This window comes from Xenopus laevis, chromosome 5S (genome assembly GCF_017654675.1).
Source record: "Xenopus laevis strain J_2021 chromosome 5S, Xenopus_laevis_v10.1, whole genome shotgun sequence".
NCBI lineage: Eukaryota > Metazoa > Chordata > Amphibia > Anura > Pipidae > Xenopus > Xenopus laevis.
In genome coordinates, this window is record NC_054380.1 from 15,144,162 (window position 1) to 15,157,589 (window position 13,428).

At 38.4% G+C, this 13,428-nt stretch overlaps 1 protein-coding gene across 3 annotated transcripts in view; it reads left to right on the forward strand.

Moving 5' to 3' along the window:
* gpatch2.S (G-patch domain containing 2 S homeolog) overlaps window positions 1-11,593 on the forward strand; it is an 85,667-nt gene extending 74,074 nt beyond the window's left edge. For all 3 annotated transcript variants that reach the window (XM_018264979.2, XM_018264978.2, XM_018264980.2), the window contains exons 9-10: window positions 425-516; window positions 11,088-11,593. In XM_018264979.2, coding sequence (XP_018120468.1) covers window positions 425-516; window positions 11,088-11,257 — 262 coding nt within the window. In that variant the 3' untranslated portion in view covers window positions 11,258-11,593. The remainder of the gene's footprint in view (window positions 1-424; window positions 517-11,087) is intronic.
* Window positions 11,594-13,428: the final 1,835 nt, after the last annotated feature.

Consider the following 13,428-nt stretch of genomic DNA (forward strand, 5'->3'; position numbering starts at 1 on the left):
TCTGTAATAAATGTCGATGTGACAGTAAGGCATTAGTATCCAATTGATAACCCACAAACAATATTGTGATCTCCTTCCATAATTAATCCTGGCTATTTACCTGTCACACCACTTTCTTTCCCTTCCTTCCTATTTTTTTTTTTTCCCCTTCCATGGTGGTAGGAAGATTGCCAGATCTGAAAATTAAAAAGCATTCCTCTTATATTATTCATTCCAGTAACAATTTATGACGGTTCGTTTATACGCTGAGCGCTTGTCAACAGACATAATTATGTTTCGATGTAAACAAGATTGGTGGCTTTATTATACGGTACCATCTTCCACGGGAAGCTTTTGATTTAATATCAGATTATACGGGACATATTTTTGCCGGACTTGTTTTTCCCCTCTTTGTTGACTGGTGTCTTTTGTTAATTACTTTCAGACAAACGAGCGTCCATTTAGGGTCTTTGTTCATCGGGGACGTCAAACGAAGAAGAAAAAATGCTGCCCCCCTTCCAGGACCTACAGCCTCAGGTAAGTGTCAGGAGATTTTTGGAGCAGTGACTTTGTGCTTCTCCTGCACCAATAGGTGTTCTTGCATGTGACCTTGGATATGTGGTGGGACAGAGGCACTGGCTCTGAGCACAACTATACAGAAGTGCAAAGAGCGTGTTTGGACATACGCCATATAAAAGGGGTCGCTCAAAAATGTGTCCATTTTTGGGCAACCTCCCAACTGCAGTTGCAGTCATAAATCAAAGCCATTGATTTCATATTATGCCAATAATTATAAGATAGACTGTTCTGCCCAGTATAATGTGATTTGGCTGAGGAAGTGACTCCTAGCCAAACAGAATAGAATTGGCTAAACAGTAAGGCAATATAGCTGTAGCTATACCACATTCTACCTTCATTGTTGTGCTGATCCTTCAACATACTTTCTGACTTTCTATGTCCAATTTCAAATAAGGTTTAAAAAAAAAAAAAAAAAAAGAATTATGGCTGGCTTATTCTAAACTGCACAAGGGTATTATGTCCAATGTGACACCAGTCAAATATCACTGTACTGTAAAATGTTAAATGGTGGTTAAATATAATGTGTAACAGTAAGAATATGCCTTACCAAGTATACAGCTATATACCATCTTACGAGATATTTCTGAACAAACACCGTATGGAAGGAAGCAGAGAATATTTATCATCTCGGCTATGGGTGGGAGTGCTCCTATTGTCTTTTGGCGAATGCACTCTTTCCAGTGAGCTCCCAAGTGTTGGGAGACTGCCAAAATCACAGCAAAAGATGTGGCCCCTGACCATGAAATGTATAAATCTGTTTTGACAAGTCATTGTGTCAGTCCTAATAAATAAGCACTGGGGGAGTTTTTACTCACTACTACCCGAAAGATGACATTCTCCGAGTCATGTTGCCATTTCTTACCCAAGTCATGCCCACCACAGTCGCTTAATCACCAGATAAAGAAAGTCCCAGGCAACAAAGTTATTTGTAAATAACCAGCAGGAACTGTCCTGTTTCTCCAGCAGCCTCAATGCTCGTGTTTGTGGTGTTCCATTTCCTCCAGCAATGTTTGTGAAAAATGGATAGGTAAATGTTGTACATGTGCTTGCCAGATCTGGACACCTTAAAAATATACAGTTGACTAGGAGTCAGTTCTTACTACGTGTTTCTAGGCAACTTGTAAAATATTCCCAAAATCGGGAAAAGTATTTCCATTGCAATGGAGTTGTGTATAAAATATTTTTGGCAGGTCTGTGATGAAAGTGATGCTGTTCCACATCAAGTGTCATCCATAGGTTTCCTGCAATGTTTACACCTATTCTTTTTATATAAATCTATGGGCATGATTCAGTAGAAACTAGGGATGCACCGAATTCGGGATTCGACCAGGATTCTGCCTTTTTCAGCAGGATTTGGTTTCTGACCGATCCAAGTACCTGGCTGAATCCGAATCCTTAAAGGAAAACTATACCCCCCAAACAATGTAGTTCTCTATAAAAAGATATTGCATAAAACAGTTCATATGTAAAATCCTGTTTCATGTAAATAAACCATTTTCATAATAATATACTTTTTTAGTAGTATGTGCCATTGGGTAATCATAAATAGAAAATTGCCATTTTAAAAAATAAGGGCCGCCCCCTGGGATCGTAGGATTCACTGTACTCACAAACATACCAACAAACCATACATGTTAGGTCACATGAGCCAATTAACAGACAGAGTTTTATCTTTTGCTTCCACACTTCTTCCTGTTACAGTTAGTGTTGTAGTATTTCTGGTCAGGTGATCTCTTAGGCAGCACACAGACCATCACAAAATGGTGGCTCAAGACAAGAGATGTAAAAGGGCAAGATTTACTTAACTATATATTCCAGTTTGGTAAGATTCTTTAATATGCCACTTAATATGATATGAACTACAGTATCTGTTGCTTAAGTGTTCATTTTGGGGGTATAGTTTTCCTTTAAAATCAAGAATTTTTTAACCGCATGCATGGTTTTCTTTTTGGATTCAGTTTGGTATTCACAAAATAGTGGATTCAGCCCATCCCTAGAAAATATACCCCATAAGCATGCTCATAACTGTGCCAAGGGAGACCAAAAAACAATATCACCATATGTATTTGCCTGTACATGTATGGATCCTTTATCCAGAAACCCTTTATCCAAAAAGCTCCGAATTATGGAAAGACTATGTCCCATAGACTCCATTTTGTTCAAATAATCCAAACTTTTAAAAAGATTTACTTTTTCTCTGTAATAATAAAACAGTATTTTGATCCAAACTAAGATATACCTGTAATAAACTAAGATATAATTCATCCTTACTTGAAGCAACACAATCGATTTGGTTTATTTAATTTTTACATGATTTTCTAGTAGATTAAGAGGCCTGGTATACTAAGAGGCCTATTTATCAAAGTCCAAATTTATCTCATTATTTTCTGAAAACTACTTCGACCAAATCCGCACCCCCCCCCTTATTTATCAATACATTTTCCTGCAAATCTCCTGTGTGAAAACGTTTGATTATTGCATGAAACCCAGCGCAGATCAAGATACCTTTGTGACTTCTCCCATTGACTTATATGCAACCTCGACAGGTCTGAGATGCCGGATTTTCGGATTCTGACTTTTTCCATCCTTTGGGTATAATAAATTCAGATTTTTTTTTATTTTTATTTTTTTATGAAAAATCCCGATTTTATAGTAAAAAAAAACACAAGTTTTTCCGGTTTTTGGGATTAGGACTTTAATAAATAACCCCCTTAAGGTATGAAGATCCAAATTGTACCAAGCACAATATAGTAGAAACAGCCACTTAAGGTTACTCATCGACTGCACAAAACTGTGTGCAGCTGTAGTTATCCATGGGGTAAATGGGGCTATTCCCAGCAGTTTGCAACCTGGGCACTCAGAAATGCAAGTGTTTCCAAGCAGAAATCTCATGATTAGCAAGTGCACAGCAGGGTCCATGCAACTCCCAGTGTTTTGAGAGAAGACTATTTGGGATAAAAAGTATTTTTTCCTGAGAGAGAAGACGGGATATAATGTGGTTTACAGGAAATCTTATTTTTACAGCTCACAAACAGCAGACACTGTAACGACGCTAAGTGGCTGTTAAGTTTTTAGCACATGGAAGTGACTTTTATGACTCTTCCAGCACAAGTTTTTTAGTGCTGGATATTTTATTTCTGCTCATTTCATGCTTCTAATTTATACTTTTCTGAGCGCTCTGCCTAGTCAGTACTTTCCACGCATGTTCCTGCCCCAGAGGCTGATCTAACTCATTCTGATTCCCAGCGAAGTCCCTTCTGACACATAATTCTCTGCCGTGCTACGGTGATACTTATGATAATTAAATATATGACTTAATTAGAAACCAGAAGTGGCTGTCCCAATTTTCTTTTTCTTTCATTTTTTTTCATCTCCGCCATATCTACCCCTTACACACCCTTGCTCCTTTGTCGTTCTTGTGCTCCCAAATCAGGGCATGGGAGTGGATAATCAAAAGCCTACCCTATGGGAACAGCTGAAAATGCTTTTAAGTCTTCCTTCCATTAAATGGGATTGGAATGGGGAGGGGAATACTAGTGTTAATTGCTCCAACTTTAAAGGAACAGTTTAGATTGAAAACTAGTTGATATAATGCAGTAACTGCCAGGGTTAGCACTCAAGTCATTAAAGGACTACATCTCCCAGGAGATATTAGGAGATGATACTGTGTATCATATAGTTGCTTTAGTGTTGGTTTTAACAAGAGTGCTGCTAATTTCAGCTTTGGTCAGACAGCGAGGCTGCCATTTTTAATCTGTTGCTTTAAGGCAGTGGGTTCCATAGTGTGGGGAGCAGTGGCAGTGGACCTCAGCCTGAAGGTCTGTTTGAGTAAGATGTGGAGAAGCCTGTTTGCTTTCCTATGTATACACCTGAAAGCCCAACTTGAAAGTCAGTTAGGGTTAGATGTGGGGTGAATATGTATTTGCCGTCCTAGATATTCTTGGGGCTATGACCGAATGACTTATATTTGTAACCATGAGCTAATGGTGTCCCTGGCCCAAGGTATGGACCTACAAGTGGTGCATGAACTTGAAAAGTCTGACAAGCTTTGCCTTGCATACACGTGCAGATGGACACAAGTAAAATCCTTTTGCATGAAATGCATATGATCGCAACCAGTAACAGCCATATGCATTTGACATTAGAGGAGAATTTTTGTGCCACATGGTCGACTTCCGTTCCCTGGTTTAAGTACATTCAGTGGGCAGTCCTGGTGCACTGAATAGTTGCACATAATGTCCCTTGAGTATCCATACTAGCCGTCACAGGAATATGGTGTGTATAGTCCTTGCCATATACTTTTCTCTATTAAAATTAGCACTATGCTGAATGTAGTTTGTGTCCAGCCGTTTTTTTTTATTACAAAATCTGAATTTCTAGAAGGGAAAAAAAACCAAACATTTTTAGAGATTTATTATACTACGAGGATGGAAAAAGTCTGAATCTGAAAATTTGATATCCTAGACCTACCGAGTGTCAGAGGACCTATCGGCTCCCAGCGGGGGAAGTCCGGACCAAGGAGGAAGCTTAGGGTAAAATTTAAGTTCAACGGTATCAAAAAGGGGTCAAGAAAGCGTAGTCAAATTCAGGCAAAGGATCAGTAGGCTGGCAGAAGAGTAGCAAAATCCAAGTTCAAGCAGGATCAAAAGGTTCAGGAATCAATCAGCAGTAAATTTAGGAGCACCCAGGAACCCCACAGGAAATCCTATTATTGGGCATTGAACCCATGACCTCTAGGTCTTTTTATTTCAAATGTTTGCACCAGACGGGTGACGTCATCACGCCGGCGCTGCTACCCACGTGGCAGCCATGAGCGCCGCCATCTTGGGAGCGCTATCGGGCGCTCTTGACACCGAGGTGGTATATAAGACAATGGGAGAGGTCCCTATACTATTTGGAAGTTTCTGTGGTCTGCGCTGGAATTAGCCCGAAAATCCGACTATTTTGGACTTTTCGTGAAAAAGCCCAAAAAAATTGCACGATTTTGATAAATAAGGCCCTTAATTAACTTGGCTGATCCTGCAATCTCATTTGATATTGGCATGATATCAACATGGTTTTCACTTCGACTACCTAACCTACAATTACCAGGATTCCATGAGTTTCCTTTTGAGAAGAACTGAAGGGACCCTATGTTGCCTATTTCTGATCAGAAGGTGTTGAATATGCTGAGTAGTGTTGGAGGTCATATTCAACCTGTCAACCCCTTAAATGTATTGGTGCAATCATTGCTCAAGCAGATTTTTCAGGGTGTCTGATTTGAATATCCTGAGACATTCTGGTAATAACGTGGACTCGATTGGGGGCACATGATCTTTAGATAGTGTCCAAAATGAGGACGATTTCAAACACCTCGGACAGGTGACAAAACAGCTTATTTTTACGAGTGCATAAGCAAAGATGAGTGCTTAATGTTTGGCTTTTGATAAAGGGGAGACTCTGAAATGTTCTGCGCTACTGAAGCTTTTCCGGGGGGAGTAGACGTTTGGGGACTTGTCATCGTTTTTGTTGCATTTTTACTTTCGATATAAGTTGGAGATGTTCGTTTGGAGGGCAGGTGGGTTATGGGAAATCCTGCTGTCTAATTTAGTAAGAAGACTAGACAATTGTTTTTTCAGTTTTATTCCACATCAGTGAAAATAGTGAAGGTTGAAGCTTTCAGACCTTCACGCAGGCTTTTACCTTAATAGAAATTATAGAGGAAGGGGAATTGTCTACATTTGCTAAAATGTTTTTCAGCCAATTTATTGCTTTTTTTTAAGTCTAACAGTCGCTCTGAATACAAAGGGGTATTTTAGTGACCCAAGCAATTTTGTTTTTCCCAAGTAACATTTTGCTGTAAAGTTCCAGCATAATTAGGATTGTGCCTAAAACACAATGAAGGCCTTGCGTAGAATTAGGCTAAAATGGTAAACCTTCGGCGCAGGGCCACTGTACCTGGAGCGACCATGTGAAATACTATGCATTAATATCTCTGTATATCACCCTTTAACAAACCGCATATTTTTAGGGAAGCATTGTCCATGTTCAAAAAACTGCTAAGTAAGTATGCACTTAATTGAATTATTCCTGAGAAAGCTATTTTAATTGGTGTGATATTATCAGTTTTCATGCCTGTTTACAAATTCATGCATTGTGCCATCAATCTCAAAAAGCATCAGCAGTTTTATCTTTTAATACTAAGAGGAGGTTCCATGGACCAATATGACAATGAGACGTACAGTACTCATTGTCTATATTTTTAAAACGACCCTGTTTAAAGGGGAGTTCAGGGGGTATACATCTAGTAACACTTAATAACAAAAATTAAGAAAATATATATTTATTATTATTTATTGTGCATATGTTTAGCAAAGGTGTCCCTTTAATTGTTACCTTTATTGAAATGGAGTGTCGTTTGACAGGAGCAGTAAGTTGGATTTGTTTAGATCCTTATCTATGCAAAAAAAAAAAGCTTTTTAGGTGTCCAATCAGGGAAGCTGTTTGGAACATGTCTCCCTATGAAACGCAGTGCAGTTTTTGCAGTTTGTTTTTCTAAGTAATTGGCCCCCAGTTATATATTGTCGACTGGATTGCAGGAGTTAAGCCAAGTACAGCACAAAATTCAAGCACTCTTTGTAAAGTGTATTTACAGTTTCAATTACGGCACCGTGAGGGCCCCGTGGCTTTATTAAGCTATAGAGCAGTCAGGTATGTTATTGGATAAACATTTATTAATTGTGACAAGAACACCCAATTTATTTCAGAGCACCAGCTTTATTTACTGATCTTTAACCTCTGTATTTTGTATTGAAAAAGAAAAATGAATATTGATAGGGTTGTTTATTGATTTTTAAATGTATATTTTCAGCCTTGAGTCAAAGTCACATTCCAGGTAGATTTTTGTAACGTCGGTGCTAGGGGATAGAAACAGGTGGGTGAAGAAAGCAAGCCTTTTGCAATAGCATACTGCTGATACCAGCTGAAAAATGGCCCTTTTGGGGAAATGTGAGGGTTTTGGGGAAAAACACAAGAACATCCATTTATTATATATCTGTACACACATATATTTGTAGACTTGTGCTACATTTCATTGCACTATTTGCATGAAGACATCAGATAGCAAAGCTACAAATAACACAGTGAGCATTGCATCTGTGCCCTGCTTGCAGCGGGTTTCCGATTGGATCTGTGGGAAAATCACTCTATTATAAAAAGTAGAAATGCACAGAATGCAGCCTGATACCAAGTTCTGAGCAAAAGATTCCACCAAAGACTGAACCAAATCCGGTGCTAATATGTATATTCAGATATGAGGAAATTTTAAATTCCATCAATATAGAATTAAAAATGGCAGAGCTTTAAAATCACATATGCTTTGGATTCAGTTCAGCCATGCCCAAAACCTCCAGAAAGTGCTAGGGATCCAGATTCAGTGCAACTGTAATAAAAATGTTGATTCTCTGCTATAAAGTAGGACAGGACTTCAGCTTACAAGTAGGTACTATGATCCAAGCCCCATAGCACAGCCACCCCAGTGCACTAACCCATGTATGGGCCAAGTATGATTATTAATAGTGAACTGGGTTGAAAAGAAATGCATCATTAATGATGTGCACTCAGTTAAACAAAGTTAGGCTAAAGGTAATGGCAGGAATGGCAATTTCAACAGTTGTTGGAGGTGGACAAAATACTTGAAATCTCCTCCCATTCAAAGGCAACAGGAATCCAAGTATCCAGTCTAGTCAAGCTCAAAAACACCCAGTGCTCCATTTTGGAGCAGCATGCATCTGACAAAGTCAATGGGATCTGATTGTGGTTTGGAAATTACTCATTCAACCTGCTTGAGACCAAACAACGGACCACAAAATCTGCTGATTTTGCTTCTCTTTAGCCAATGGTAGGGTTGCCACCTGGCCGGTATTTTACCGGCCTGGCCAGTAAAAATGATGGTTGATCCCAATGTTATTAATAGGGAAAAAAGGTAAATGTATAGGAAGCCCGGTATTTTATTCCAGAAAAGGTGACAACCCTAGCCAATGGGTCTCCATAAGTCATCAGATCCATTATTGCCAACCTTGATGGGGTTGCAGACTGCTTAGGAAACAGAATCTGACTGGATCTGCTCCCTAGAAATCCATCCATCTCAGAAGTTATGAGCCAGTGTATTGTCTGATCCTGTGCAGCCATCAACTTTGGTCTAACAACTAGAATAAGGTTGCTTAGTCTGTCGCATACATACTACATCAGTACAAGTTATACCGCCATTAGCCAGTGGGATCGGATACTTTCAACCAGAATTTCTTCACTTCTTTACCTTCTTCACAGTCAAAATGTGTGTCGTACTTATCTTCTGTAACAAAGTCTCTCTACAGCCCAAGTATAAACGTTTATGTTCATATCTGTTAAAATTGCCCTTGTTTGTTAAGTTCCAAATATATTAAAATAATCCAAGTAAGTGATGATTCAATCCTCTTTCCTCCATGGTGTCCAACGACATATCAGAGGAGGGATGTAATTCACCATTTCTAATTCTACTACTAATACACTTTACTATTAAAGGCTGATCCATCTGTAGCTATTTTAATTGCAATGATCTTCCTCCCCACACAAGCAACGCATGACAACACTGCTTTCTTTTCTCCTTTGTACAATATACAGTAGTTTCGGGTTTTTGTAGCCAATCACATTTTTATTAAATGCACCCCAGACAGAATCTTTCTTTTGGTGTATCCTAATCTAGTTTAATACTGAGATCAGCATGCTCTGAGCATGTTCTATTTGTTTATAGTTTGAGCATTAAGCAACGTTTGAAATCAGCATATTTCCCAGCTGTTGTCTTCCAAGCAGGTGAAACAGATGTGTTCCCTCCAGCAGCGTTAGACCTCTGATCTGATTCTAGCTTACAGATGGAATTGAATTAAATTGCGGCAACAGCTAAGGCTTCGGAAGGGAAAGCGAGTAACTGACTATACCTGGCCTGACAGCTGTTCAACAAATATGAATGATCTCTCATTTTCATGTAAACTAGCCTTCAACGCTGTCATAAATATGCTGGCTAAAAAGCATTTATCATTTCTATACTAATCACTAAACGGGGGTCAAAATGTCATTCACGGCTGCATACATACCTGTAGGGTGAATTCCTTACTACACGTCAGTCTATTATTTCCAAGAATTATTTAATTTTACTGTGTGTGTATACAATATATTTAGATGTGCTCCCTGGTCTTCCTCTTACATACCAAAAAACATACATGCAGGTTAATTGGACCTATATAGGGACCTCATGCGTTAAAGGGAGTCACCCAAAAAAATTATTCAAAATCCTATCTTTTTCACATTAGTCAAGCAAATTGAACTTTAATTACTCTATATAAATTATTTGAATTTTGTTTCCTTCTGTCTGGAAATTCATAATTATAACAAGCAGGCAGGAGCCATTTTGTGGACACTGTTATTAAGGCAAGTCTTGCATCATCTCAGAATCTTGTTTGTGCACCAGAATGAGGGACCTGATGTCCATCCCCATGCCCTGGTTACTCAATTAAACGGTGAAGAGAACGGGGGAATGTGTGGAGAGCAGTGACATCTAGGAAGTACTGAATGGAAAGTGAAAGTAATTGCTTGATCCACTTCTATGCCTAAGGCATAGAGGAGGGGCAGACAATATTCGATTGACAGCCGAGATTTTTAAATGAGTTTACAACAGCTATGAATGCTTTAATAGAAAATAGAAATTGGATTTTAATTTAAAAAGGACTTTTATTATACAGCTTATCTGCCTGTGTGTGGGGGCGTCTGACGGGTCTCCCCAATCGGGCAAAAATCGCCCGAATATTTATTGGGCAGGTTTGATTTTTCCCCTGATCAAGGACCGCTTGGGGAGTTGAAACAGTCCTGCGATCCGTCGGCATCCATTTCCTTTGTATTTTCCTTTGCCAAACGAGCGGATCTTATCGTGTATGGCCCCCTTTATTTACATTTTGGGATCTTAACATGCCACATAGTGGGGAAACCTATAAAGTTTTATCTTTCCTTTGAACTGGTATGGGATCTGTTATCCAGAATGCTCGGGACCTGGTGATTTCGCAATAATGGATCTTAATACGTTAAGTCTACTAGAAAATAATTGAAACATTATATTAACTAAAATAGGCTGGTTTTGCTTCAAATAAGGATTTATTATATCTTAGTTTGGATCAAGTACAAGGTAAAAACGTTTTTAAAAATTTGGATTATTTGGATAAAATGGAGTCTATGGGAGACTTTGTAATTTGGAGCTTTCTCGATAACTGGTTTCCGGATAAAGAATCCCATACTTGTATAATGAAAGTGAATAAGCACAATTTTTGTCAGTTAGTTTGGCAGTTTGTGAACACTGCTGTGCCATTTCCCCAACATCCATATGCATTTGTCATTACAGCCCTTCTTGTTCTCTTTCTGTGTTTTTCACAATTCCAGCTTAACTCCTCTATGCCTGGATTGAGCAAATGTTTTGATGAGCCTTTACAACACCCTTGTTAATTATTCCTTTTTTCAATTTTTAGGATTCATTGGTGAAAGTGCTCAACCCATACCTGACAGTAACATTGGTAATCGAATGCTTCAGAACATGGGCTGGACTCCAGGTACAGGACTAGGTCCAGATGGCAAAGGAATATCTGAACCTATAAGGGCACACCAGAGACCAAAAGGACTCGGGCTTGGTTTTAGCTGATGGGAACGACTTTACATCTCAGCCGTGTAAAGGAAGATTTGTTGTTTTATGATATTGCTATGAAACGTTCTTCTCAATCACCGTTCCCTTGAAGGAAAGGAGTACGAAAAGCCACGGTCAACACCAGCTATCCTTCATGGAAGTGAAATGCTCATGGAAATGCTTTGAGCATCAGAGATGCCATAGTGCTTGTTGTAACAGTTGGTACTAATCCAGTTTGTATATATGGGATGATAGGAACCATACTAAAAGTCAATTACTTGTTTTTCTTCTGAGAAATCAAACATTACTAGGCTAATCACAAGTTAACAAAAGGATTAAAGTGTTCTGAAAACAGTGTTGGCATTTATAGTAGATGCATTTTAGACATATCATGCAATGTATAGGTATGGGACCTGTAATCCAGAATGCTTGGGACCCGAGGCTTTCCAGATAATGGATCTTTCTGTAATTTGGATCTTTATACCATATCTACTAAAAATGTTGTAAATATTAAATAAACCCAAAAGGTTGGTTTTGCTTCCATTAAGGATTAATTTTATTTTAGCTGGGATCAAGTACACCCTACTGTTTTATTATTAAAGAGCAAATGGAAATCGTTTTTGAAAATTTGGATAAAAAGGAGTCTATGGGAGATGACCTTTCCATAATTCTGTGCTTTCTGGATAATGGATCCCACACCTGTACTATATTCTAGAATATATACCGTTCATGCCTTTTCAATGAGAGCATATATATTTAAGAGAGTTCTACTTTCCAGAGATTAAATACTTTATAGTTCTAGGGCAGCCCATTGTCTATGATTTTTTTTTTTTATATATATATATATATATATCTGGTCAAAATGTATGCACGTCTTTTTCATGTACAATTCATAGGGGGAGATTATCCAAATCCAGATCATCTTTAGTTTTAATTTACAAAAAATAAATAAATAATTAAAGCAAGGCATCAACCTTGGAAAACCCAATGGCCGCTTACAGGGTCAACAGTCTTGAGACCGGACGTATGAACCATGGTGCAGCAAATGCACAACATATAATTTTAGGTCTAGTTCTCCCTTTAATAACATTCATGAAGGATATTTTAATGTCAGATTCACTGCTAGGTACAACCTCATGAACTTTCTGCTAAGACTTGCAATAACTGCAGTGGACTGTTGTTGTTGTTTGTTTTTTTAATAATGGAAAAAAAAATCTAAGGTTGATGAGAGTATCATTTGTTAAATGGTGTCAATATAATTTTTTTTTTTTAGCTCTGTAAAACTGGTGTTTAGACTTTTTGTCCATGTTCTACAGGATTTGCTTTCCAAGTGCATATTTTGATTTATAACTTTATAACTTTCTAGCTTGTGTTCTATTTCAAGGCTAAATCAAATTTCTTCTCCGCAAAATTATATATTTTTTGCAGCAATTCCAAAGTTAATGGCAACTAAAGCCTACAATAACTATCTCATAGATTATTTGCTACTGGGCTAGAAGGCATTGTTAGTGCCAGCTTTACTTGCCCTCTAATCTCTCATATGCTTCTCTTATTTTTCCAAATCAGTGGGGGAAAAAATCAAATTTTTTTCAGTTTGTTTTCAACCTAGAAACAATTTTTATTTTTGGAGTTAAGTAATTAAGTGAGCAGTATTAATTACCCAAAATGGCAGTGATGGTGTGGGATCTGCTGCTGCTTTCCAAAGATAGTTTAACAGTGCAATACTCTAGTGATGTCTGACTGAAGCCCTCCAGTTGTTGCTGACCTAAAATCCCATCATCTTGCCAACAACCAGAGTACAGAAAACTGCTGGACAGTTGCAGGTTGGACATCCCTTAGTTACATAAATGTTTCTTCTCCGTTATCTCTGATTCCACCCTGGAAGGAAAAGTCTATGGGTCATATTTATAATATAGGTCAGTGATCCCCAACCGCTAGCTTGTACACAACATGTTGCTCTCCAACCCCTTGGATGTTGCTCTAAGTGGCCTCAAAGCAGGGGCTTATTTTTGAATTCCAGGCTTGGAGGCAAGTTTTGGTTGTATAAAAACCAGGTGCCCTGCCATACAGAGTCTCAATGTAGGTTGACAATCCACATAGGGGCTACCAGATGGCCAATCACAGCCATTATTTGGCAACCCAAGAACTTTTTTCATGCGAGTGTTACTCCTTTTACTTCTGAATGTTGC